The sequence below is a fragment of the Manis javanica genome, chromosome 4 (genome assembly GCF_040802235.1).
Source record: "Manis javanica isolate MJ-LG chromosome 4, MJ_LKY, whole genome shotgun sequence".
NCBI classification, from domain to species: domain Eukaryota; kingdom Metazoa; phylum Chordata; class Mammalia; order Pholidota; family Manidae; genus Manis; species Manis javanica.
This window is the reverse complement of record NC_133159.1, coordinates 83048356-83075347: the sequence shown is the minus strand read 5'-3', so window position 1 is coordinate 83075347 and position 26992 is coordinate 83048356. Positions and strand designations below refer to the sequence as shown.

The following is a 26992-nucleotide window of genomic DNA, read 5'->3' as shown; positions in this document are numbered from 1 at the left end:
AGAAGAATGTGTATCCTGTTGCTTTTGGATGTGCAGTTCGGTAGATGTCTATTAGGTCCATCTGTTCTAGTGTGTTGTTCAGTGCCTCTGTGTCCTTACTTATTTTCTGTCTGGTGGATCTGTCCTTTGGAGTGAGTGGTGTGTTGAAGTCTCCCAGAATGAATGCATTGCATTCTATTTCTTCCTTTAGTTCTGTTAGTATTTGTTTCAGGTATGTTGGTGCTCCTGTATTGGGTGCATATATATTTATAATGGTTATTTCCTCTTGTTGGACTGAGCCCTTTATTATTATGTAATGTCCTTCTTTGTCTTTTGTTACTTTCTTTATTTTGATGTCTGTTTTGTCTGATACCAGAATTGCAACACCTGCTTTCTTCTCTCTGTTATTTGCATGAAATATCTTTTTCCATCCGTTGACTTTAAGTCTGTGCATGTCTTTGGGTTTGAGATGAGTCTCTTGTAAGCAGCATATGGTTGGGTCTTGCTTTTTTATCCATTCTATTACTCTGTGTCTTTTGATTGGTGCATTCAGTCCATTTACATTTAGGGTGATTATTGAAAGGTATGTACTTATTGCCTTTGCAGGCTTTAAGTTTGTGGTTACCAAAGGGTCAGGGTTAGCTTCTTTACTCTCTTACTGCCTAACTTAACTTGCTTGTTGAGCTATTATAAACGCAGTCTGATGATTCTTTATTTCTCTCCCTTCTTATTCCTCCTCCTCCCTGCTTCATATGTTGGGTGTTTTGTTCTGTGCTCTTTTTAGGAGTGCTCCCATCTAGAGTAGTCCCTCTAGGATGCTCTGTAGAGGTGGTTTGTAGGAGGCAAATTTCCTCAACTTTTGCTTGTCTGGGAATTGTTTAGTCCCTCCTTTATATTTAAATGATATTCATGCTGGATACAGTAGTCTTGGTTCGAGGCCCTTCTGTTTCATTGCATTAAGTATGTTATGCCATTCTCTTCTAGCCTGTAGGGTTTCTGTTGAGAAGTCTGATGATAGCCTGATGGGTTTTCCTTTGTAGGTCACCTTTTTTTCTCTCTGGCTGCCTTTAATACTTTGTCCTTGTCTTTGATCTTTGCCATTTTGATTATTATGTGTCTTGGTGTTGCCCTCCTTGGATCCCTTGTCATGGGAGTTCTGTGTACCTCTGTGGTCTGAAAGGCCATTTCCTCCCCTAGTTTGGGGAAGTTTTCAGCAATTATTTCTTCAAATACACTTTCTATCCCTTTTTCTCTCTCTTCTTCTTCTGGTACCCCTATAATGCAGATGTTGTTCTGTTTTGATTGGTCACTCAGCTCTCTTAGAATTCTTTCATTCCTGGAGATCCTTTTATCTCTCTCTGCATCAGCTTCTCTGCATTCTTATTCTGTTTTCTTGTCCATTAATGGTCTCTTGCATCTCGTCCATTCTGTTTTGAAGTCCTTCCAGAGCTTGTTTTATTTCTGTATTCTCCTTCCTTAGTTCTTGCATATTTCTCTACAAGTCCATCAGCATGGTTATGACTTTTGTTTTGAATTCTTTTTCAGGAAGACTGGTTAAATCTATCTCCCCAGGTTCCTTCTCAGGGGAAGATGTAGCAGATGCCGAAGCTGTCTGGGTTAGTCTTGTCTGGATCATATTTTTTTGCCTTTTCATGTTAACAGGTGCTATAGACTGTCAGCTGAGAGGGCCAAACTTTTCACTTGCTACTGGCCTTTCTTTACTGGGACAGCTGCGACCCCTAGTGGCTTGTGTTGGATAATTGCGTTTGGACTGGGTCTTTGTGTCTTGCCCATCCGGTATGGAGGAATCACCCTTTCTGTGGGCGTGGTCTACCTTAGGCTGCTTCTCTGCTTTCGCAGCCCCTGGAGGGGTGATCGACGGCGGGGGAGGGGCTGTTTGGCTGTTTACCTCCGTGAGGGGTCTCAGAGCTGTTGCCCAGGGGGTTAGTGCACCCGGTTTTCCCTGTGATTTCCAGCCACTGGGCTGTGACCTGTGTTCTTTTCCGTCCAGCTGTTGTGTCCCTGTCCCTTTAAGACTTTCAAAAAGCACTTACTTTTCTTTGTCACAGGGGCATCAGCTTCAGAACCCACTCAGAGTTCTTGCTGCCCTGATTCCCTAGTTTCCAGCCCTCCACACATGCACTGTGTCTGCGCTCTGGTGCGGGTGGCTGGGGCTGGGTGTTTAGCAGTCCTGGGCTCCCTGTCCCTCCCGCCAGGAGCTGAGGGGAGGTGTGCTTGGGTCCCACTGGGCTGGGGGTTTTATCTTACCCCTTTCACCAGATGCTGGGCTCTCACATGTGTGGATGTAGTCTGGCTGTTGTCCTGTGTCTTCTGGTCTCTCTTTTATTATTAGTTGTATTTGTTGTATTTTCAAAAATACATATGTTTTTGGGAGGAGATTCCCACTGTCCTACTCACGCTGCCATGTTCCAACCATTTTTTTTAATGTGTTTGTTTTTATTTTTTTAGTCCACCTTGAGGACTCTGAGGACAATAGGAATCTTCAGCTTAGTTAATTTTCCTTGCAAATGGGGCCTCCTTCTTTTTTTTTCGTGCAAAGAATACTCATCTGGAGGGATTTGTTCAGTTCTGGAGGACCTGGTGTCCCCTTGGTTCTCCTCCCTTCTCTGTGCTCCAAAACAATGTGGAGTGGTGCAGTGTCCCTGAGGTCTTAGGTCGTGTGGAAAGGGCATGAAGAGCTTTTACTTAAGATTCATAATTAGGCTGGTGACTCTTTTTTGCCTGCAAATGGTTCTCTTTGGAATTTGACTTTTTATTTTCTTTTGTCTCCCAGAGAATAGACCATGTATCATTCTTACATTTGTCTCCCAAATTATGAAAAATGAAATCCTCTCTGGATACAGAGGTTGCATCGTGAACTCAACCAATCAAAAATAATTAGGCATTCTTTTTTTTAATAATAAAGTATCATTGTATCTTTTAAAGGTTTCACATTTGCAGCAGTGTGGTTATTACATTCACCCATGTTACTGAGTCCCCCTTACACCCCATTGCAGTCACTGTCCATCAGTGTAGTAAGATGCTATAGAAACACTACTTGTCTTCTCTGTGCTAATACTGCCTTCCCTGTGACTCATCTACATTACGTGTGCTAATCATAATGCCCCTTAAACCCCTTCTCCCTCCCTCCCCAACCACTCTCCCCTGCCTCTTCCCTTTGGTAACCACTAGTCCCTTTTTTGAATCTTGGGTCTGCTGCTGGTTTGTTCCTTCAGTTTTGCTTTTTTGTTATACTCCACAAATGAGTGAAATCATTTGGTACTTGTCTTTCTCTGCCTGGCTTATTTCACTGAGCATAATACCCTCTAGCTCCATCCACGTTGTTGCAAATGGCAGAATTTGTTTTCTTCTTAAGGCTGAATAATATTCCATTGTGTATGTGCACCACCTCTTCTTTATCCATTCATCTACTGATAGACACTTAGATTGCTTACATATCTTGGTTATTGTAATTTGTTCTGCAATAAACATAGGGGTGCATTTATCTTTTTGAATCAGGGATCTTGTTTTCTTCAGGTAAATTTCCAGGAGTAGAATTCCTGGGTCAAATGGTATTTCTATTTTTAGTTTTCTGAGGAACCACAGTGTTTTCCACAATGGTTGAACTAATTTACATTCCCACCAACAGTGTAGGAGGGTTCCCCTTTCTCCATATCCTCATCAGCATTTGTTGTTGCTTGTCTTTTGGATGTTGGCCATCCTAACTGGTCTGAGGTGTTATCTCATTGTGGTTTTAATTTGCATTTCCCTGATAATTAGCGATGTGGAGTATTTTTTCATGTACCTGTTGGCCATCTGAATTTCTTCTTTGGAAAAGTGTCTGTTCAGATCCTCTGCCCATTTTTTAATTGGGTTATTTGGTTTTTGGATGTTGTGGCATGTATGTTCTTTATATATTTTGGATGTTAACCCCTTGTCAGATATGTCATATATGAATATATTCTCCCATACTCCCATATATATCCCCCATAGAATTCCTTTTTGTTCTACTGATGGTATCCTTTGCTGTATAGAAGCTTTTTAGTTTGATATAGTCCCATTTGTTCATATTTGCTTTTGTTACCCTTGTCCAAAGAGATGTGTTTGGGAAAAAGTTGCTCATGTTTATATTTAAGAGATTTTTGCCTATGTTTTCTTCTAAGAGTTTTATGGTTTCATGACTTACATTCAGGTCTTTGATCCATTTTGAGTTTACTTTTGTGTATGGAGTTAGACAATAATACAGTTTCATTCTCTTACATGTAGCTGTCCAGTTTTGCCAGCACAAGTTGTTGAAGAGGCTGTCGTTTCCCCGTTGTATATCCATGGCTCCTTTATCATATATTAATTGGCCATATATATGTGGGTTTATATCTGGACTCTCTATTCTGTTCCATTGATCTATGGGTCTGTTCTTGTACCAGTATCAAATTGTCTTGATTACTGTGGCTTTGAAGTAGAGTTTTAAGTTGCTTAGTATAATCCCTCCAGCTTTGTACTTCCTTCTCAGGATTGCTTTAGCTATTTGGGGTCTTTTTTGTTCCATATGAATTTTAGAACAATTTATTCTAGTTTGTTGAAGAATGCTGTTGGTATTTTAATAGGGTTTGTATTGAATTCATAGACTGCTTTAGGCAGGATGTACATTTTGACAATATTAATTCTGCCTATCCATGAGCATGGGATGAATTTCCATTTATTGATGTCTTTAATTTTTCTCATGAGGGTCTTTTAGTTTTCAGGGCAACATCCATTCATGATAAAAACTCTCAACAAGATGGATATAGAGGGCAAGTACCTCAACATAATAAAGGCCATATATTATGAGCCCACAGTCAACATCACACTTAACAGCAAAAGATTGGGAACTAGACAAGGATGCCCACTCTCACCACATTTATTCAATATAGTACTGGAGATCCTAGCTACAGCAATCAGACAACACAAAAAAATAAAAGGCATTCAGATCAGTGTATGATGTTGATTCTGTTTGTCTGTGTAGACTCCCTTTTTTTCTTGATAAGTCTGGCTAGGGGTTTATCTATTTTGTTTATTTTCTTGAAGAACCAACTCCTGGTTTCATTAATTCTGTTGTTCTATTCTTCTCAGTTTTATTTATTTCTGCTTTGATCTTTATTAAGTCCCTGCTCTACTGACACTGGGACTTGTTTGTTCTTCTTTTTCTAGTTCCATTAATTGTGAGTGTAGACTATTCATTTGGGATGGTTCTTCTTTCTAAAGGTAAGCCTGTATTTCAATATACCTCCCTTTGCTGCGTCCCGCAGATTTTGGGGAGTTGAGTTGTTGTTTTCCTTTGTCTCCATATATTTCTTGATCTCTGTTGTTATTTCACCATTGATCCATTGATTATTTAGGAGAATGTTGTTAAGCCTCCATGTGTTTGTGGGCTTTTTTGTTTTCTTTGCATAATTCATTTCTAGTTTTGTACCTTTGTGGTCTGAGAGGCTGGTTGGTACAATTTCAATTCTTCTGAATCTATTGAGGCTCTTGTTGTGTACTAGTATATGCTCTATTCTTGAAAATGTTTCATGTGCACTTAAGAAGAATGTGTATCCTGTTGCTTTTGGCTGGAGTGTTCTGTAGATGTCCGTTAGATGTTCTGTACATGTCTGTTCTAATACATTGTTCAGTGCCTCTCTTTACTTATTTTCTGTCTGGTTGATCTTTCCTTTGGAGTGAGTGCTGTGTCGAAGTCTCATAAAATGAATGCATTGCATTCTATTTTCCCTTTTAATTCTTAGTGCTTATTTCACATATTTAGGTGCTACTATGTTGGGTACATAAATATTTATAATGGTTATATCCTCTTGTTGGACTCACTCCTTTATCATTATGTAATGTCCTTCTTTGTCTCTTGTTATTTTCTTTGTTTTGAAGTCTATTTTTTTCTTATACAAGTACTGTAACTCCTACTTTTTCTCCCTATTATTTGCATGAAATATCTTTTTCCATTCCTTCACTTTTAGTCTGTGTATTTCTTTTAATTTTAAGAGAGTCTTTTGTAGGCATCATATAGATGTGCCTTGCTTTTTTATCCACTCTGTAATTCTGTGTCTTTTGATTGGTAAATTCAGTCCATTTACATTTAGGGTGATTTTTGACAGATATGTACTTATTCCACTGCATGCTTTAGATTTGTGGTTCCCAAAGGTTCAAGGGTAAATTCCTTACTATCTTAGAGTCTAACTTAACTAATTTAGGATGCTATTACAAGCACAATCTAAAGGTTCTTTTTTTTTACCTACTTTTTCTCCCTCTTCCACTCTTTATATAATAGGTATCATATTCTGTACTCTTTATGTATCCCTTGACTGACTTTGTGGGTAATTCATTTAATTTTGCATTTGCTTAGTAATTAATTGGTCTGCTTCCTTTACTGTGGTTATATTTTCTCTGGTGACAGCTATTTAGCATTAGGAGTACTTCCATCTATAGTGGTCCCTCCAAAATACACTGTAGAGATGGTTTGTGGGAGGTAAATTCCCTCAATTTTGCTTATCTAGAAATTGTTTAATCCCTGCTTCAAATTTAAATGATAATCTTGCTGAGTTGAGTACTCTTGGTTCTAGACCCTTCTGTTGCATTGCATTAAATATATCATGCCACTCCCTTCTGGCCTGTAAAGGATTCTGCTAAGAAGTCTGATAATAGTCTGATGGGTTTTTCTTTGTAGGTGATTTTTTCTCTCTCTCTGGCTGCTTTTAATACTCTCTCCTTGTCTATGATCTTTGCCATTTTACTTATTATATATCTTGGTGTTGTCTTCGGATCCCTTGTGTGGGGAGATCTGTGCACCTCCATGGCCTGAGAGACCATTTCCTTCCCCATAATGGGGAAGTTTTCAGCAATTTTTCCTCAAAGAGACTTTCTATCCCTTTTTCTCTCTCCTCTTCTGTGAGTACCCCTATAATGTGACTATTATTCCCTTTGTAATGGTCACACAGTTCTCTTACTATTCTTTCATTTTTAGAGATCCTTTTTGCTCTCTTTGCCTCAGCTTCTTTGTATCCTGTTCTCTAATTTCTGTTTCATTTACCATCTCCTCAACCTCATCTAATCTACTTTTAAATCCCTCCATTGTATGTTTCATTTCAGGTACTGTAGTTTTCAAAGTTTCTAACTCTTTCTTGATGTCTCCCCTGGGATCTGCATGTTTATGATTTTTATTTTGAAATCTTTATCAAGAAGATTGGTGATTTCAGTTTCACTTAGCCCTTTTTCTGTGTTTGAGGGATTCTCATTTATACCAGGTTCTTTTGCCATTTCATATTTTTAAAGATTATTATGGAATAATAACTTTGTGTAGGTGGCACCATCTAGTGCCCAGGAGCTTTACTCTCTGGAGCTGCCCAGCACCTGAAGCTATTGTGGGGATCACAAGTGAGTGGTGCCAGGGCCTGCTGGGAGGAAAGAGCTCTTTCCTGCTTCCCAGATGCAGTGACTGCCTCCACTGCCAGGACCAGTGGGCCAAGAGTGTCTGTGTTTTGCTTCTGTAGCTGCTGTAGGTGAGGCCACCCTCTAGTTTGCTTGGTGTGATGGTGGGGGCAGCAAGTGTATAGACCATTGCCGGCTGGGAGGAAAGAGCAGCAGGCTTCATGTTCCCTTTGGAGGCCTTGGTGCTGCATTGCCAGGAGAAAGATGGAGTGCCTGAAGCTCCTGAAAGTTCCCAACCTGCTGGGCTGCGTGTGGTGGGACAATTTTGTCCACCTGTCCTATCTCCTGACCAGCAAGCTCTGTGTAATCCTTGCCCCTTTAGCAGCCCTCTCATTGTTGGGAATTCTTTCAAAGTACCCACCTTTCTTTTGTCCTGGAGCCAGAGTGGCTGGTTGTGGGCACTTGTTCTCCACAAGGAGCTGGAATCTCAGTCTCCCCAAGTATTCTCTCTGTCTTTGCTCTCCAACCCCACTTATCTCCAGAGCACCATATAATGAGGGTTCGTACTCCTGTAGCAGATCTCCAGGTGTGGGTGTTTAGTAGTCCTGGGCTTCTACTCCCTTTCCCCTCCATTTCTCTTCCTTCTGCCTGTGAACTGGGGTGGGGAGAGGCCTTGGGTCCCACCAGATTTCTGCTTTGCTACTTTACCCTTTTCCATGAGGTCTTTTCTTTTTCCCAGATGTAGGCTATCTGTTGCAGTTTTCTTTCCAGTTGCTCTTTCAGAATTAGTTGTCTTTGCTATATTTTCATGTTATATGTGGTTTTGGGAGGAAGTTTCTGCCTCACTTCTTATACCACCATCTTTTTCCCTAATTATGTATTCTTAATTTTCCACCTCTGTTCATTACCTGCTTTTACTTTACTCTTTTTCTTTTCTCTAAAGTGGAATCTATCTGAATCTGCTGTTTCTCTGGCTTTCTTATTTCTCATCATCATCCTACCTTTATCTAACTAATGTTCTCACTCAGATCTTTGGACCTCTTAGTCTTAATTGTTCTTTCTCACATGAGTCCTGTGTATTTTAACATCTAACTCCTTTTTCCATGACCAAAGCCACCACCCCCATCAGACCCACTCACTGCTTACTCCAATTCATAATAATAATAATTCTTGGCCAACGACTTTCACCAATTATTTATTTTTTTTCCTTTTCTAACACATGATATTTACATTTCTGCTTAATCTTAAAAGGATGAGCTGTTAAAGCAACTCCCTGTTCCTAAACCTTTGGTGTCTTCATTCATTTATTCACTCCATCTTACTAGGTGCCAAACACTGTGCTAGTTAATTGTAAATAAAATAATGATGCTAAGCAGTCCCAAATTCCATGGAGATTATGGTCTAATGGGAGAGAATATTAACCCAACAGGAAGGACAGCTTTGTCTCCCTGATTATCAGAACTCTCTCCAATATGGTTACTACTTATTTTCAGTTTTTTTTCCAATGTTAGAAGCATTTACCTGACTTTGAAAACATATCTTTGTTTTGTTTTGTTTACTAGACATTCATAAAAAAGCTGCACTTGATGAGAGTACAGGGGCTTCTAGTGGATCACTCCACTGGAGTCTGTGTCTTGAGGTTTGGCACAGACTCCCTGTATATCAATCTCTTAGTTTTTATAAAGGTTAGTAATAATAAAAAAAATGCTGACATGCTTTGAACACCTACTTTTGCGACAGCAAAACCTAGTGGCTCAAACCAGACACCCAGTCAAACCACCTGGGTCTGAGTCCTGGCTCTGCTCCTTTACTAGATGACTTTACATCTCAGCCTCAGTGTTGTCTTCTATAAAATGTGGAGAATTATGTGGGAATGGTTAAGTTACTAAAGCAAAAGTCATTAAGAGTAACTAGGACATCATAAGAGCTATATGAGTCTTAGCAATTTCTATTACTTTTCTAAGTGGGCAGTACTATTATCTATAATTTATCAATAAGGAAACCAATGTCTTATTCAAGGCCACAGACTAAGTGGTAGTCAGAGTTTTAATCTGGACATTCTAGCTTCAGAGCAGGTATTAGCAGCTACAGCTCTAGGTAGCCTCCATTATAGGGTTAATATAAGGTTATACTTAAATAATCAAAATTTAACAAAATTTAAAGCTGTAATGCACTTTGAATGTGTAAGGTATTATTATCCATGCTATAATAAGATTTGATGGAAGAAGACATTTATTTATTTATTTTCCATACCTGGAAGGGTATACTAGTAATAATATTACTAGTAATATTACTAGTAATATACTAGTAATAATATTAATAAGCACGTCTGTGTCATTGTGTAATTTAGATAATCTTTTACATACCAAATGTATTTAATTCACACTGTTGCTTTCTGAGGTTGGCAAAGTCAATATTATTATCTCCATTTTAAAAGTGAGAATGCTGAGGATCAGAAATTAAGTAAATTGCTCAAGCATTCAAAGATAGTAAATGAGAAAGTCTCAAACATAAGCCCCAAATCTCATCCTTTACTTCACTGTAACATCCTATTTTTTAATGCTTTGTCTTTCAACATATTGAAAATTAGTTTTTATAATAGAGTTTATTACTATAAACATATACATGTAAATTTCAATATACCCTAGTGCACAAAGGTATAACTATTTGAACTGATTTTTTTCCTTTTACTTTTTAAAGATTGTGATTGCTAGCATCATGTGCAGTTACAACAGAAATGACTGGATGGAACTCTCCAAAATGGCAGAGGTAATGATTTCTTTAGTATGTATTTATTTTATTTCTTTTCTTCCATTTTAATGAGTTTTAAAAAAAGCTGCCATGAAAAATAACCCAGTAGAAGTAAAATTGAATGATAAATGGTAACTTAGAACATTTCTATTAAAATTTGTTTACCCTGTGTTTTCATTAAAATGATGGAAATGTAAATTTAAAAGCAATCTGTTCTATAAAAGTGGTCCCTTGGATTTCACACACTACCTAAAAATCCTTTATTCTTTGAATCTATATATTCTTTATTTGCATATTAAGCAAACTGTATATTATGATGGATGCCATGATAAAATTTAATTCTACCTTTGAGAATGTAACAGTATCTTACCTTGCCTTTAGGCAAACCAGTTTGACAGCAAGAAGAAATTTTGAATATAAAACTCTTGAATATTTAAAATATAAAAGGTTCATTTAATACTATTCTAGTTTGAATACAGACGTGCATAAAATGGTAGGACAGAATGCTCCTGAGTGGAACACTAGTCAGCAGGTTTTGTATAATATAAATTGAATCTTGCACAAATGCAAACAACTAACCATGTGCTTTAAATTTGTATTTCAAGTAGAAAAATACATACTTAAAATTGTACACTTATGTCCATCATGCTGTCATGAAGAATACTCTAGACAGCTTTAGCTGGGTTTTCTTGAAAACCTCTCAGAAATATAGAAGAAAAAAAATCTAACAATATTTATGAACTAAAAACTCTATGTTATAAATTATTATAAAGCTTTCTGCAGTATTCAAAAATGTTGACTCTACATTTTATTTGGATATCCTAAAACTGTGAGGGGAAAAATCACTTCTGGGACTTTGAGGGGTGAAACTAAACATGATAGGTAATTGGCTTCGTGATCTTCAGTGCTGGGTCCATTTTATACATGCATTTACTTAATTGACCATGAAATCTTCCACAGAACCCGTGCTTGGCATGAGCTTTGTCAATTTTAAGCTGACTATGATGAATGACTTCATCATGCCTTTTGCTTCTCTGCCTTTCTGTAGATTAAAATACTTTTTAAAATAAACATTTTCTGCAGCAATGTGCATTAATTTTTTAAAAGGCAATTTTACTTTAAAAAAGTCAAAAGCGTTTATATTAGTAACATACTAACCCACCAAAAGATATTTTTCACATCCACATTCCTTATCTATTTTTTAAATTTCAGTTTTTATTTCATATCATTTTCTAAGTACTTGCAGGAAAAAAGAAAGAGAGAAAGAAACCTGGGAAGGAAGGACGAAGCATTAGGCAGCGTGATTCTGCCGGAGCTCACGTGGTAGGCAGCCAGGAATGCTTTGTAGTGTCATCTGGTTTTGTCATTATGAACCCATGCTTCAAAACAGGTTACAGCAGATTTTCTTAGAATGGGAGAGTCTACATTAAAACAAAGCAACAAAAACAAAATGGTATTCAAGTCCAAGTCACCATATCACTTACAATGTGCGATTCTTTGGGAGTAAGAAATCCTGGACCGTAAGAAATCAGAGACACCTCAGCTGCTGTGGAAGCACCAGCTTTAGGTTCAACGAATGACTTCATGTGATAACACATATACTTTAAATTTATGAAATTCCTCTCCTTAGAGTAGATTCATTCTTGAATTATGTGATAGGGAATTGAGAAAATCTGCTATCAGCTCTTTACTATTATAACTTCAAAGAGAAATGACATGTGTAACAGCAGAACAAATCCAGCAGAACAAGCACATGAAAAAATAAGAACTGAGAAACTGTTAGAATGAAAAATCTGCATAAGGAAGAATCATTATTATTTGTTCATTTGGTTCACCGGAGGCTCCCTTCATATTTACTATTTTGAGTAACATTTAAGACCATGTGGGTGATTAAAGAAAACAGAAACTAGGTACATTCTTAAAATTTGGTAAATTCAACTAAATACTGTTTTTAGAAGTTAATGTAGATCCAGTGTATCTTCTTTATCATGTGCATAATCTTCAGAAACCTTTATTTTCTCCTGGAAATAGAACCCTGCAGAACCAAGCCTTCCTTTTCTCTTGATCTGTAGAATGTACCAATTTTTAATACTTCTTTTATGCATTCTTCAACCTGGCTTGGATTTGTCATGGTTTTTGAGCACCATAAAAAAGAAGCAGCCTGTGGAAAAGTTTTCACAGCCTGGTGTCAAATCAGTTCGTTGTTACATTCTGCTGAATTTTCAGTTATCTGATCACAGCCTTCCCTACTTTTCTGGGACATTAATAAAGTATTCCAATTCTATGCAAAGGAAGATCTGTGAAGCCCCTACTGTGTACAAACTCCCTGATCAGCCAAAACAAAGGTGAGCAAAATACGGCCTCTGCTATGTAGCTGTATTCACAGTTTAAATGTGCCATCAGATATATACTAAATTGAACTATATGAAGGCTCACAATATTAGGTCTTAAATAGATCTAGAACTCATTTTAAGAGATCTTGAATCTGTTTCTTTCTTAATACATATTAGCTTAGAAAACAGCCTGAGTGAAAGTTAATGTGAAGAGTCTTTTTAGAAGAATACTGTCCTAGAGCAGAAAAAGTGAGGACAAGAGGGAAAGGAAGAGGGAAAGCAGAGCTGGCTCCAGCTTCACAAGGAGATGGAACTGACTGTGCAATCAATGCCTTTTGGTTTCTTGTCTCTCCTTAGTCAAATTTCACACCACAAGGCTTTACATTCCTTTGCACTTTGAGTTGTGTGTCATGCTGTCTTCTGGCAGCTGCTAGGGTAGCTGAACCCTACACAGTGTTGTGGGATGCGTGGTCTAACCCCAGAACTGGCGGGGAAGCCAGACCATCTTGCTGAGACACTCCTGAGTGCCCACCCTGGAAGGCACGGTGAAGGCTGTGGCGAAGGCCGACTCTGCCCCTGAGGGAGCTATGAGAGCTGCAGTGATTGGAGATGTGAGGGTAGCCACAGGGGCTATGGCTCCTTTGTAAGTATAGCAAAAGCCTGGGTGACAAGAAAGGCCATCAGATTTGAGGGAGTGCATAAAGTGGGTGTGTCTCAGTGTGCATCACTACCATCCTAACCCAAGTTTATCTAGGATGGCTCCACTAATCTTCCTGCCCTGATCAATCCAAGATCTTCCCAGTACCTTTCTTAAGATGCAAAACTCTTAACTTGACCTATAATCCCTACATGATCTGGCCCCTGCCTGCCTCCCCAGTGTCATCCTGGGTTTGTTCTCTGCGTTCCAGCTCTGGCTGGCCATCTTTTACTCCTCCAACACATTCCCGACTGAGAGTCTTCGCTGTTCTCTTGGCCTGGAATGTTCTCCCTTTCTCAATTCTAAATTTCTTGGCTGGTACTTTCAATTTGCTGTCCTACTCCTAAGATCCTGTCCTCAGAAGCCAGTATGCCAGTATGCTTCAGGTAAAAAACATAAGCTTCAGGGCCCTCATTGGCACAGGCCACTTCCAAACCACTGTGCCTAATTTTATGTTCGTAATTTTTAATTATTTTTTTCTTAAATGAGTGTCACCAGATTGTTTAAGCCTCACACTCCCCAAATTCTCTGTGTACCTTTGCTTGTGCCTTTCCTTTGCCTCATTTCATTAAGTGATTAACAATGCTCTCATTAGCTCTTTAACCTCTGTCCTAATTAGTAACAGGCGGGCTCCATGGGGGTGGAGGGCCCTGACAGGCTCACTGCTTCTGTCCTCCTGTGGGTATCCCTCAAATGTTTGTTGAATGCACCAAAGTAGAAGTACAGAGTTGTTGTATTGGCACGTGACAAGCAAAAAGAGAGCAGCTCCAGAGTACATGTAGAGTGGCACTTTCTTTGGCACCAGTGAACTTGAGGTGTTAAGATCCAAAGCTGAGATGTCAAGTCAGGGGCCCCAAGAGGGCTTGTCTGGCCATACCTGGGAGATGGAGATAAAGAAGGTCCAGGGGGGAGGCCAGATATCAAAACCAGGTGGTCACAGTCTTTATGGCAGAGAAGCTGAATAAACCACTTAAAAGCCAGCTTCCTGTCATTTTTTACCTGAACTGGGGCTAGCAGTGTGTTGTGAAATTAAATCAATGTTAGAGTTAGGAGATCTCAAACAGGCTGGGGGGAAAAGCAGATGGAGGCATATTACTGTATGTATGTATGTATGAAATATGTATGACCAGGTGGATATAATTCCCTGAACAGTGATGGTAAGTGGGGCAGAATGGAATCAGGAAAGGTAGCACCTAGTTGGAGATAATTATAGTCACTGACTTAGTGAGGTCCAAGCCAGTTCAGTGTTTACCCATCCCAGGTCCTCTTTGGAGCAGTTTAAGTTCCCTGAGAATTCCAGTTTTGGATAGTTGAGACTAAATGAGAGTGTTCCTACATAGAAAGTCAACATTGGATCTTGAATATTCTTTCAACAAACAAAATTAAGAGAGAATCCAAGAAGTGTGGCTTTCTTTCATGCCCCACCAGGTTAATAGCCTCCTGGACTCTGATGCCCTTTGCCAGGCCCCGTCTATGGAAGCTTCCCTTCCCACTTGGGCTCTGTTACCCGGCACCAAGCCATCCTCCCACGGACAGCCTTCTCCTTGCCTGGGCTCTAAACCCTGCACTGGGGTCTCACAGCCCCTCCTTACGTCTCCTGGTCACCTACTCTGCTCTGTCCCACCCAGTGACTTTAGGACTACATTGGTCAGGGAGGAAGGGAAAGGTAAGGAAAGGTGAAGGGGAGAAGGGTTTTGTACCTGGTTTTGTTGTATATATTTTACAAGGGTTTGTGATTTTAATACCCTAGTTTCTCTGAGAGTTTAAAAAAAAAAAGTGACTCAGAGGATTTTAGAAACTACACTGCTACCACTGTTCTGAGAATTCCTCAGAGTAGTTTTTACCCATCAACCCCATGAAGCATAGTTACTTTAAAGTCTTTTTCAGATCCAAGCTCAGGAAGGGCATGTTGGAGATTCTAATTGGATGGATGAACAGAAAGACGTGATAGATAGATAAAAATTACTTGCACTTAAATACTATTTACTACAGTTCAGACACTGTTCTAAGTCTTTAACTTTTTTTTTGCTACTATTAATGTACAATTACATGAGCAATATTATGGTTACTAAACTCTCCCTATTATCAAGTCCCCACCACATACCCCATTACAGTCACTGTCCATCAGCGTAGTAAGATGCTATAGAATCACTACTTGTCTTCTCTGTGTTATACTGCCTTCCTCATATCCACCCCCACTACATTATGTATGCTAATCATAATACCCCTTTTTCCCCCTTATCCCTCCCTTCCCACCCAACTTCCCCAGTTCCTTTCCCTTTGGTAACTGTTAGTTCATTCTTGAGTTCTGTGATAAGGGGTTGACATCCAAATTATATAAAGAGCTCATGCACCTCAACAAACAAAAAGCAATTAAGCCAATTAAAAAATGGGCAGAGTTCTCCAAAGAAGAAATTCAGATGGCCAACAGGCATGCGAAAAGATGCTCCACATTGCTAATCATCAGAGAAATGCAAATTAAAACCACAATGAGATATCACCTCACCCCAGTTAGGATGGCCAACATCCAAAAGACAAACAACAACAAATGTTGGCGAGATTGTGGAGAAAGGGGAACCCTCCTACACTGCTGGTGGGAATGTAAACTAGTTCAGCCATTGTGGAAAGCAGTATGGAGATTCCTCAAAAAACTCAAAATAGGAATACCATTTGACTCAGGAATTCCACTCCTCAGAATTTACCCTAAAAATGCAGCAGCCCAGTTTGAAAAAGACATATTCACCCCTGTATTTATCACAGCACTATTTACAATTGCCAAGAAATGGAAGCAACCTAAGTCATTAACTTTTATTAAATTTGTTTATACCTTACAAAAGCAAACCTGTAAGTTACTCCTTTTTACTTTTTCAAGATGGGGAAACTGAGGCAAAAAGTATGCCCAAGTTCACACGGCTAGTATATAGTAAAAGTGGGTTTAAATCCATGAAGTCTTACTCCAGAGCACACATTAATATACACATTCCACTTCATATAATAAATGGATGATAAATAGGTAATATATGAAATTAGAAACAGCAAATTTTCTATGTCACTGCCTTTAGTAGATTGCTTTATTGTATAATCATTTAGGTGAATCAGAATAAACTCTGGGCTATGTGACTAAACTAAAAAGCTTGTGACTAACAGGAGTCAGAATTCATGCCCAGTTGCAGTTAATTTAACATTTCATGTAATTCAACAATTAAGGCTTTTTCAATTCATATAGTTGTTTGAAAATGGAATTAACTGCCTTTTAAGGTAGTGTACATCCTTTGACAGGAATGATTCCCTTTCTCAGGCAGAGGCCAAGGGAATGTCTCTGACCTTTCTGTATCACCTTGAGCACTGTTATTTTTTGGGGGGAGCCTAGATGCTCATTTCAAAGGCCTTTCCAGGTGTGCTTGTGGGTGGATGTTTGCATATGCCTGTAATACTGGGGAAACTTTTAATAATTAGTCAACAAAAAGATAGAATAGGTGGTTTACAAGATTTTAATTTTTACTTCAAGTTTAGGAGTTAGGGAGGCTGAGTCGTTATGTTCTCTTAACACATTATAAGAACTCCAGCCATAGAATAAGTGATATCTAATAATTTATGATAGGAAGAACATAGGTTCTGAACTCAAAATACTTGAGTATTTCAGTACCCTACTCTCATTTATAGGCTGTGGGACATGAGTAAGTCACTTGAGCTCTCTTTGTACCTTGGTTTTATCATCTCTAAAATGGGAATAATGATACAGCCTATGACCAAGAGCCTAGTAATTTGTCTGGCATATGATGAATGCTCAATATATGTTAGTTGCCATTGTCTATTATGTTAATCGCTAATTGTAAGCTTGCACTTACATTTTAGGAATTGTGTATGATGTGTACAAATGTATACAAATGCCACCTAAAGCTTAACTAATCCAAAATGTTGTTGAATCAGTTTGCCGCCTTATAGCTAAATAAAGAAGTCTAATGGAAATATTTGAAATAACAGAAATAAAAAGAAAAGTGAAGTAAGTATTGTATATAATTGCAAAGTACAATCTTTTAATTAAGTTGGTGATTCCCACATGGCATGGTTTTGAGGTAGGTCATATTATCTACCATTCACATTTGAATTGATGGAGACCAGGAAGATTGACAGGCTTGCCCCAAGCATCCCCAGTTCCTTAGCAGAACGAGGATTAGAACTCAGAGTCCAGCAGGCTGTGTTTGTCCACGCTCACAACCAAACTAGGAGGAAAAAAAGGAGCATGACTCATGCTAATTTTCAAGTAGCACAAGGCCTTTAGAAAATAGGTTGAATAATCAAATGAACTTCCACAAATGTGCAGGAAAAAAAGCAGAGTCACTAATGAATAAAGATGGATAAGATAGTTGACTGAGAAATAGCTAGATTTTTAAATTTGTTGAAATAGTGCACTCTTTTTGTAAGTCTTTGCATGATGTGATAGATATGTTATATGATAGAAACTGATTCAAGCTTTTAGTTGACCTTATTTAAGAAATTGTGTCTCTGGAGAAACTCTAGAAGTTAGGTAAAAGATACAAAATTTGAATTGTTTAGATTGCTCCATCCCTCAAATTATTATATTAAACTATACAAAAGTATTTTGATTTTTTCTTAGAGTTTTCACATTCTTCTCAAGAATTCTATACTCCAAGTATTCTAAGAATACTTAGGTCAATCTATTTTGTTCATTTTCTAGGACCCATTTGTATACTAATGAATTAATGAGTTTGAATTAGAAGAATTAGAAGAATTCTTATTTAATGATTAAAGTAAACCAAATTATCTGCATTTCATGTTTGTTACCCTGGACTTACTTTAAATACAATTCATTTTCAGTTAGAAATGCTTTAAGTTTTACTCATATGCATTTCAGCTAGTCTACTACATTTTTTTTTTTGCACTGCTACTTCCAGTACCAATTATCCAGAGTCAGTAAAATTTGTTTTCGTAAAAATAGAACTGTGTAGGGCACAATGGATATGATGTCAAATAGACCTGAGTTAAAATCTCTGCTGTCTCACTTAACAACCAAATATAAAGCACATAGAACAGTTAGTGTCATAACTATTTAATGAATATTTGCTATTGTTGTTATTATACACACTCTTAAGGTGAGTCTGAATATTCCTCACAAAATGGCTGTGATACAGAAAACACAATAGTTAACATTTGACACATGTGACCTCTGTTAAGTTATCAATGGTGAAAGTTTATCAGTGTACAAGTAAAACTTTGCCTTTTCTGTCATTTTCCTTCTGCATCTTAAAGGCTTCTGGAGCAGATGCCCTGGAGTTAAATTTATCGTGTCCACATGGCATGGGAGAAAGAGGAATGGGCCTGGCCTGTGGGCAGGTAAGGACCTCAACAGCTGTCATGATGTGTGGCTGTGTAGCAGAACAGGCCTTCATACAGGTAGTGACTATACCTAAAGCACGAAGATGTGTGGATCAGATGACTGGCTTGAGACTTCCAGGTCTGCATTGTTTAAATATTTAGTGCTTAAAAAGTGGAAAACAAGGGAAGCTAAAATTACTGCAACTGTTTAGTTTTATTGAGGAAAATATCACATTATGTACTTGTCAGGAAGTAATATCATAACAAATAGTTTTTAAAAGCGCTGAAGCAGAATTAGCTGATTTCAAACGCAGTGTTCTCTATTCATGCCTGATGCTGATCCAGTTTCCCTGGAGCAATATACTGTACAAAATGCATTGTTCATAGTGATTTTATAGTAAATGGGGCACGGCACAAATTGCATTTTACATTTTTTAGCATATGATCATTATTCCCTAACTGTGTTTTGGGAGTTGCAAAAAGACTTTGATGCTATGATGCTATTTTTATTTTTGGATACAATAAATGGAATCTTCATGCTAAAATACTTTCAAAAACCTAATGAATAAGATCTGGAAATATATGTTAATATGTAGAAACTTTATATAACTAGATACAGTGTTGTATGTGAAGGAGGAATGTAAAAGCTTAATGCTAAAAAGGTGCGTGTTTGCATCTAATTTAGTTCTTAAGCCCAGAGGGAAATGGTGTGAATTAAATAATCTGAAATTTTATACTTTATGAAAACTCTCCTAGTCCTGGGAAGTTTACTTTTATCCCCACATCCGGCCCAGGGCCTTGTATACAGTAGGTGCTCAATTTTTTTTTTTCTTTCAGGTCATCAAATTATTTGAATTAAACTAAGAAGCCCTTAATTTGGAAGGGCAAAATTTTCTGCTTATTCAAATGAACATAGCTTGCTATTTTCATATTAGTATTCAGGGAGGATTTTAAAGTACCTTGTAAATATTTAATTAGCATTCAGAAAAGATTTGTGACTGAGGAAGAAACCATTCTTCTGTAGCAGCAGGAGAGGAGGGCCCAGGCAAATGTTTCGCATGTATATCCTCTGTTGATTCACAAAGATCAGTAAGTGTAACAGAACCAAGCCTCAGAGTTACCAGTAGAGTGAAAATATCATTATTTTAAACTATGACTTTTCTGAGTCAGTGATCAGGTAACAGTCAAGATGGTAACTTTACTAAAATGAGGAAGACTCCTGAAAGGATAAGGCCTGAAAGGAGCAGGGACTGAGGGAATCAAGGCCCTCTTTACCCCTTCCACAGTCTCTGCAACTTAAAACCAAAATAAATTTTAGTTCCATGGATATAAACAGTATGAAAATTGTAAATATATTGACGAATTTTTTAAAGAAGAGTACATTTTATTAGGTATTTCTTGCCACAGAAATGATATTTATTTTGAAAATGTTGCCAAACCTTGATTTTCTTTCTTAGAGTGGGCATTTGCTCTTTGAACACATTGGAACTTACCCAGCTCCTAAATGTTTTAGGTGTACTTCTCCAGAGAGTCACTTAGCCAAATACATTTATTCACAGTCTTTGGCTGAATGAGGATGCCAAATGCTAAAGTTTGTGGTTAAAGTTGTCATTTAGATTTCTAAAACTCTTGGAAAACAGATATTCCAAAAATCATACCTTAAGCTGAAGGAAACAGGAAATTTCCATTTCACTGACTAGTTATAATCTCTACAACTAAAACCAATTCTTTCTATTAGCCAAATTTAGTGATTTTCTTTTGAATTATATTCTCTTATAAATCATGTAACTGAAAAATAAAGCTCATTTAATCACTTTTGCTCCAACATATTTTAAATGACTATTCTGCTTCTGGATACATAAATGTTCAATATTTTAAATGGAGGGAGGGAAGAATATTAGTGAATTTAAAAAATAGGTTTACTATAATTCTGACTTTTTTGAGTGGGCACAAACACATCCAGAGCTCAGTCATCTTTTCCTTCACTTTTTCTCTGTCTTTAATTCCTGTTCCCATTGCCTCTTTCTCCCTAAGATTCATAGTCTGGAATACTTGCTTGGTGGTGGGATAGGGAATTTGTATGTGGCACTGGGGGCTGAGAAGCCCTTCCAACTCCCCTTCCCCATCACAGTGTGATCCTGAATCCCATCTGTTGCACATTCCCTGTGTGCAAAGCCCAAAGCCATGTGCACTGCCACAGCCTGATAAATGTTTGCTTCATGAATGAAACAAACTGACATTAGTTCCATGGCTAGAATATTTACCTATGAGAAACATGCTCTTGTACTTTCCCCATTTCTGCTGTTTCTAGAAACTAATAATTTCAGCCCCTTAAGAGGCAGAGTCATAGTATGATAGTACAGTGCATTTTCCTCTCTAAACATCTGTCTTTACCTCTTTTATCTCAAATATTTTCTTGTAAATACTTAGTAAGTGAAAAATACTGCCTTTGTACCTTAGTGATTTTTAAATTAATTATACATGTGTATATTTAAATCTCTATCAATGTTTTCATAAGTGACTAAAAACTGAAATTTATGAAGAGACAAGGCTCCTGAACCTCTATTCTACAACAGGTAGAAACCATGTTTATGTATGAAATTTGTAGAAATAAAGGAAAGTCAAGCTGACCTTGGGAATTTGAATTGTGTATTTCTTGCCAAGTGAGGCTTTATATACAGTCTTAAACACAAAACATAAAGCTTGCTAAGTGTATACAGTTAGTCTCGTTCTTTATTCTTTCCATCAACCATCTGTGTCACCTTGATCAAGCCAGTTACTGTCCTGAAGCATTAGTTTCTATCTTTAAAGTATGAAATTTGAACTTGGTGATCTCTAAATCCTCTTCCAGCTTTAATATTCTGTGAATGCTAACATTATAGGTAGCAGGCTAATATATATTTTTTAAACTACCCATAAAGAACATTTGATAAAACAAAACTGACTAAAGAAATAAATGAATGCATATGATGTTGTTTAAAAAAAAAACACTTCAACATTTTCCCTTGCCTGCATAAAAGCTAATGTTACCTAAGTGATTCCAGATTATTTTCACATCAATGAATGCCACTCATTTTCTGGTATATTTTACTTTATTCAATGAATGAGTATCTAAGTGCAGGTGTTTCAAAAAGCTTTGGCTTTAAAGACATCTTGTGCTTAATATGATTACAACAGAACCCTTGTCTGTAATGTGCCAGCCTGCCTTTCCATCAGATTTTGCCATTTTAGTTTATGGTAACCCCCCAATAAACTTGATGTTGAAGCGAAGGTGAAAATATGCCATAGTTTTAGTTGTGTACACTCCAAAGAATGAAAGTTACATTACAACATGAAAAAAACTTCTAGCCTTCTCCCTTCTTCTCACAACAACCCTCTGAGTAGGTTGAGTTTTGTCCTATTTAACATCTTTTTATAAACCTGAAGCCTCCATGTTTCCCAGGTCACAAACCTGGTCAGCATCCACCGGGGGCTGAGCTATAACCAGCACGCATGCCTGAATCTAGGGAAGGCACTGAGAACAAACAGTTCCTAATAAATTGGTATTCTTAGGTCAGCTGTAAATATTATTAACTGAAAATTAAGTGCAGGACTAAGTAATCTCTCAAGACTTCTGTAGCTCTAAATTTCCATTTCTCTCAATATATAGAAACACAAGCAAACCTGAGCCTACCGATTAGGTCTTCCATCTCCTGGGAGTAAGGAAGCTTCTCCAGTGTCTTAGTATTCATATTTAAAGTTGTCTACGTGCAATCTTTGTAAACCAATTTCCTGTGACAAGTGTATTACTTTATAAACATAATTGAACTATAATAACTTCTGTAAAATCCAGATAAAATGCCACCTCTTTGAGGTCTCTTTTTCCTAAATTCTGATTGTTCTTATGGCATCAAGTGAATAACCCTCCCTTATCTTCTTATATTTATATTGAATATTTTTTAATTCTATCCTGCAGCACCTTCTAACCCAGATTCAGACAGGAGCTGAATAGGCCTTGAATGGCTTTCTGTTGTAGTGGTGGTTGTTTGTTTTTGGAATTATTGCCAGCACTTACAAAACAGGTAGATTTGACAGAGAAGTCCTATTTCTAACCTCTCCTGAAACAAGAGGGAGATACGGCCTCACATGGTCTGCCTCGCCATGCAGCCAAGAGGAGCTGGAGCTTAATTAGTCTTTAACACTGCATGTGGTCCATGGAAATAGCAGACATCCAGCCAGGGATAAACACTCTCTCAAACATGGATTTGATCAATATGTGCCTCTCTGATTCAACCTTTAAATATTGAAACCAACCCTTCCCAGGATTTTTGCTGACCCTCTGTGTTCCTAACACTACAGAGTCTCTAGGCTGCCTTCTTCAGTCAGCAGTACCTTTAATTCTTAGACCCACTTCCCCCCGCAGTCAGCTACCAAAAAGAAATAGTTGATGGGGAGTGTGGGTGGAAGGTACAGGATGAGATGCCTTGCCTTCTACCTCCCTGTTTTATCTTCCACATGGCAAAAAAGATGAGCAAGAGGCAGCATGCTCTATAGGACTTCTCAGCACTGAAAGGATTTTTTTCCTGACATCGGACAACATAAATTCTTAAGGCTTCTCTTTATTTTGCACAACACTGTTTACTTCTTTGACTTGAGTCAAAGATGTGGCATGGAGAAGCACAGACTTTTAGAACTGAGAGGAACCTTGAGGATTTTCTAGTTCAACCCCCTTATTTATAGGAAAGGAACTAGGGGCTGGGAAAGTGCTTCATTTGCCTTAATCAGCAAGCAAGACCCGTAGTTACTGGTGCCCTAGTTGCTGACCTACCTCTGGTGCTCTGCCCAGTATTTCCTACATGCCATCTCTGTGGATTCAAGTCTTTAGTGAAATTGGAGAGTCAGTGCAATGCCTTAGGAACTCCTGACTCTACCTGTTAATGTACTGCTATTCTCTCTGCCTGGAATTCGTATCTTTTCAATTGAAACTATCCAAATAGAAACCACCTGTCTATTCTATTTCAGATGACATCTAACTAATTAACTGAGTATGTCTGATCAATCAACCAAACTTTCCATGAGAAAAGAAAAGCAAGATATTATATGTGAACGGGTTTAAAGGTGGAAACTAGATGCCGAGTCTCATTTGAATCTACAGAGACCTAGAGGTTGAATCACCATCAGTGAATTTGGATTTCTTGACCTAAGAATTCTAAAAGGCTCCAAAGAATTTATTTCCCTGACCCTTGCAGGGTTCTCATTTCCCAGTGCTTTGGATGCCTTCCTTGCAGGTGTGATTGCTGAATAGGTGCACAACTATTTCAGTACTGATTCCTTTGAATGGAAAATTCCAAAATGATAGTAGAATCAGAGAGAAGACTGCTTTTGCTTCACAGTCAAAACAATGTCCTGGATGAGGGTGGTGGTGCCCCTGTTATTGCCCGCTGTCTTGCTATCTCATTGCTCCTCCATTTATTTACACACATCCTCTGCAGAGAATTCTAAACACTGGAATGTTCAACTCAGTCAGCATTAATTTTATCATCAGAAAGTACATATACAGTCCTGCTCTCAGGATGATTTAGCTAAGCAATAACAAACAGATTTAAAAGTGGTAATCTTAAAATGTTCAGTGATTTTAAATAATTATTGACTTAATCTAAGATCACCCAAAGCAATATTTTGCTGTTTCCCTCATGATTTGTTCTGTGTCCAAATTTAATTTATACAGACTTGTAGCTTATTTAAATAAAAAGAGAGAGAAAAGCTTTGTTTTTGTTACACCATGCCAAAGTTTTTCATAAAACATTAACCACAGATTATTACTCTTACCCTTGCCAGGGAGCAGAAGTCTGTCACCAGGAGGAGAATCCAAAACAACATGTGAGGACCACATTGCCCCAGATGTGCTAGCACTTCTCTTGGGAAATAAAACCTTCCTCCAGCAGCTGGGTTAACAGACCCATTATGTCCTACACAAGACAGGGTCCAGGGAATGATGGCCATGTCCCTTCTGGATCAGGTGCCTGTTAGATGTCTGTGGAGGACACAGTATAAAGATCCTGCTTTTAAAGCTAATGCAATTGATAAGTCATAGTATCCTATATTCCCAGAGGGGCATTCAGGACCTCAGGAGTATGAGAAATCCTAAAGGTTAGAGAAAGGAATAGGGGAGCCCTACTAGCAGTAAAATACAAGCTGAAGACGCAGTGACCTCCCTGGTCTCTCTTGGGGCACCTAAAGTGAGGATCACTGCTGAGCTAGATTTGTTTTTTTGATCCTGGTTAGGTAAGTGTCCATGAACTCCCCTCTGTTTCAGGTTCTTGATTCCTCTCACTCCTTCTGACTCTAGAAGATAAATGTGTGGCAAAGTGCCACATTGTTCTGATGTTAAATCTTGCTCTAATCAGCATGAATGCACGTAAATTCAGACGAGGAAGTTGGCCTCTGAGGTCTATGAGGTGACTGCATTGACAGGAGATAGGTTATGGCCTCAATGGGTTCAGCCCCTGAAACATCACATCCACAGGTTGGGAAATCATTGCCCTATGAAATGACATCTTTCCATGAACAGCTACGAGAAATGGCTGCATGGAAGAAGCTGCTGCAAACGTGACTGAAATCTGGTATTACCCGTATATGTTTGACTTCTCCTGTTCTCTTCTATTTTCCTTGTGGCATTATCATTTTTAGAAGCATGTTAAAATAAATTACCAACTTGTTTATGAGAGAAAGTGATCAAAAAGAAATATTTGCTTTATACTGTATTATGTTGCCCAACTTTTTATTTGATTTTAATTCTCAGCCATCTGCATAGACATGAGTGCTTAGATAAGTAGATAACGATGGGGGATCTGTTAAGAGGCATTTATGTATCTGCTGATAATTTGCCTTAAGCTGATTCTCTGTGAGTTTTTCCATTTTAGTTATTAATATTGGTTAATGATACAAAACTTATTGCTTTCTTCTAAAAATCTATAATTTTTTAAATTTTTAGAAGAAAGCAACACTATTTAAATCTAACTGAAAATACCAGTTCTGTGTCAGGAAGTGTCATGGCTTTAGTGTAGGGCAGTGATCATGTGGAATTAAAAAAAAAATTGTATATGTATAAATAGGTGAACCACCTGGTGATTGGTTGCAGGAAAAATATCTAAAACTATGTATTTTAATTAATGTGGTTTTATTGTATTTATCATTTGTTATATTCCCCAAATAAAGCAGTAGTACCATTTTTATTTTTTTTAATTTTTTAAATTTTTTTTTGAGAGGGCATCTCTCATATTTATTGATCATATGGTTGTTAACAACAATAAAATTCTGTATAGGGGACTCAATGCACAGTCATAAATCAACCCCAAGCCTAATTCTCAACAGTCTCCAATCTTCTGAAGCATAACGAACAAGTTCTTACATAGTGAATAAGTTCTTACATGGTAAACAGTGCAAGGGCAGTTATCACAGAAACTTTTGGTTTTGATCACGCATCATGAACTATAAACAATCAGGTCAAATATAATTATTTGTTTGATTTTTATACTCATTTTATATGTGAATCCCACATTTCTCCCTTATTATTATTATTATTATTATTTTTAATAAAATGCTGAAGTGGTAGGTAGATGCAAGATAAAGGTAGAAAACATAGTTTAGTGCTGTAAGAGGGCTAATGTAGATGATCAGGTGTGTGCCTATAGATATAGGATTAATCCAAGCTAGACAAGGGCAACAAAACATCCATGGATGCAGAAGATTTCTCTCAAAACAGGGGGGGTGAGGTTCTAAGCCTCACCTCTGTTGATCCCCAATTTCTCACCTGATGGCCCCCCTGCAACTGTGCCTGTCTTAGGTTGTTCCTCCTTTGAGGAACCTTCCCAGTCTCTGGCTAAGCAGTCATCTTCCGGGGCCATACAGGGAAATATAAAGTTGGTAAGTGAGAGAGAAGCCATATTGTTTGAAAAGGTTAGCTTTTTACTTCTTTGCAGATTTATGCCCTGTAGCTTCTATGCCCAGCATTTGTCTTGAGGTATCTTTACCACTTGGAAGAATTATGATACTCGGTAATTTCGATATGAAGCATGAATTCTACTTAAGGGTTGTAATTAGGAAGGAAGAAGAAAAGCTATAGAAGTAGCAGACGGAAGAAAACATGGGAAGATTGATTATTTCTTTGACATATCTTCTTGTAGAGTAACATAAGCATGTATAGGTTTTAAACTACTAATTAAATTGTGTGCACACATTAACATAATAGGAATACAGCTACGTAACCAAAGCAGACCTACAATTACCAGCCATCTCCAGTGAAACCAAGAAAACCAGTTAGACACCCTAGGCATTTGTGAAAACTTATCAATGATACGATGGATATTGTCTAACTGAATTTGAATAGTTTGAGAAAAATCAGACATATTAAAACAACACATTCCTGGGAACTGTTCACATCCATATGTTCTTTTAACAGTAGATAGTCTATAGTCACAAGATTTTGGAACGCTGCAACTTGCACTTCTCCTAATTCTTG

At 37.8% G+C, this 26992-nt stretch overlaps 1 protein-coding gene across 4 annotated transcripts in view; it reads left to right on the top strand.

Moving 5' to 3' along the window:
* Nucleotides 1–26992, top strand: part of DPYD (dihydropyrimidine dehydrogenase) — an 870115-nt gene that overhangs the window by 552371 nt on the left and 290752 nt on the right. For 3 of the 4 annotated variants that reach the window (XM_037024389.2, XM_037024403.2, XM_037024402.2), the window contains 2 exons: nt 10075–10143; nt 18427–18510. In XM_037024389.2, the coding sequence (XP_036880284.2) occupies nt 10075–10143; nt 18427–18510 (153 nt within the window). The remainder of the gene's footprint in view (nt 1–10074; nt 10144–18426; nt 18511–26992) is intronic. The other variant, XM_037024395.2, reaches the window with a different exon arrangement.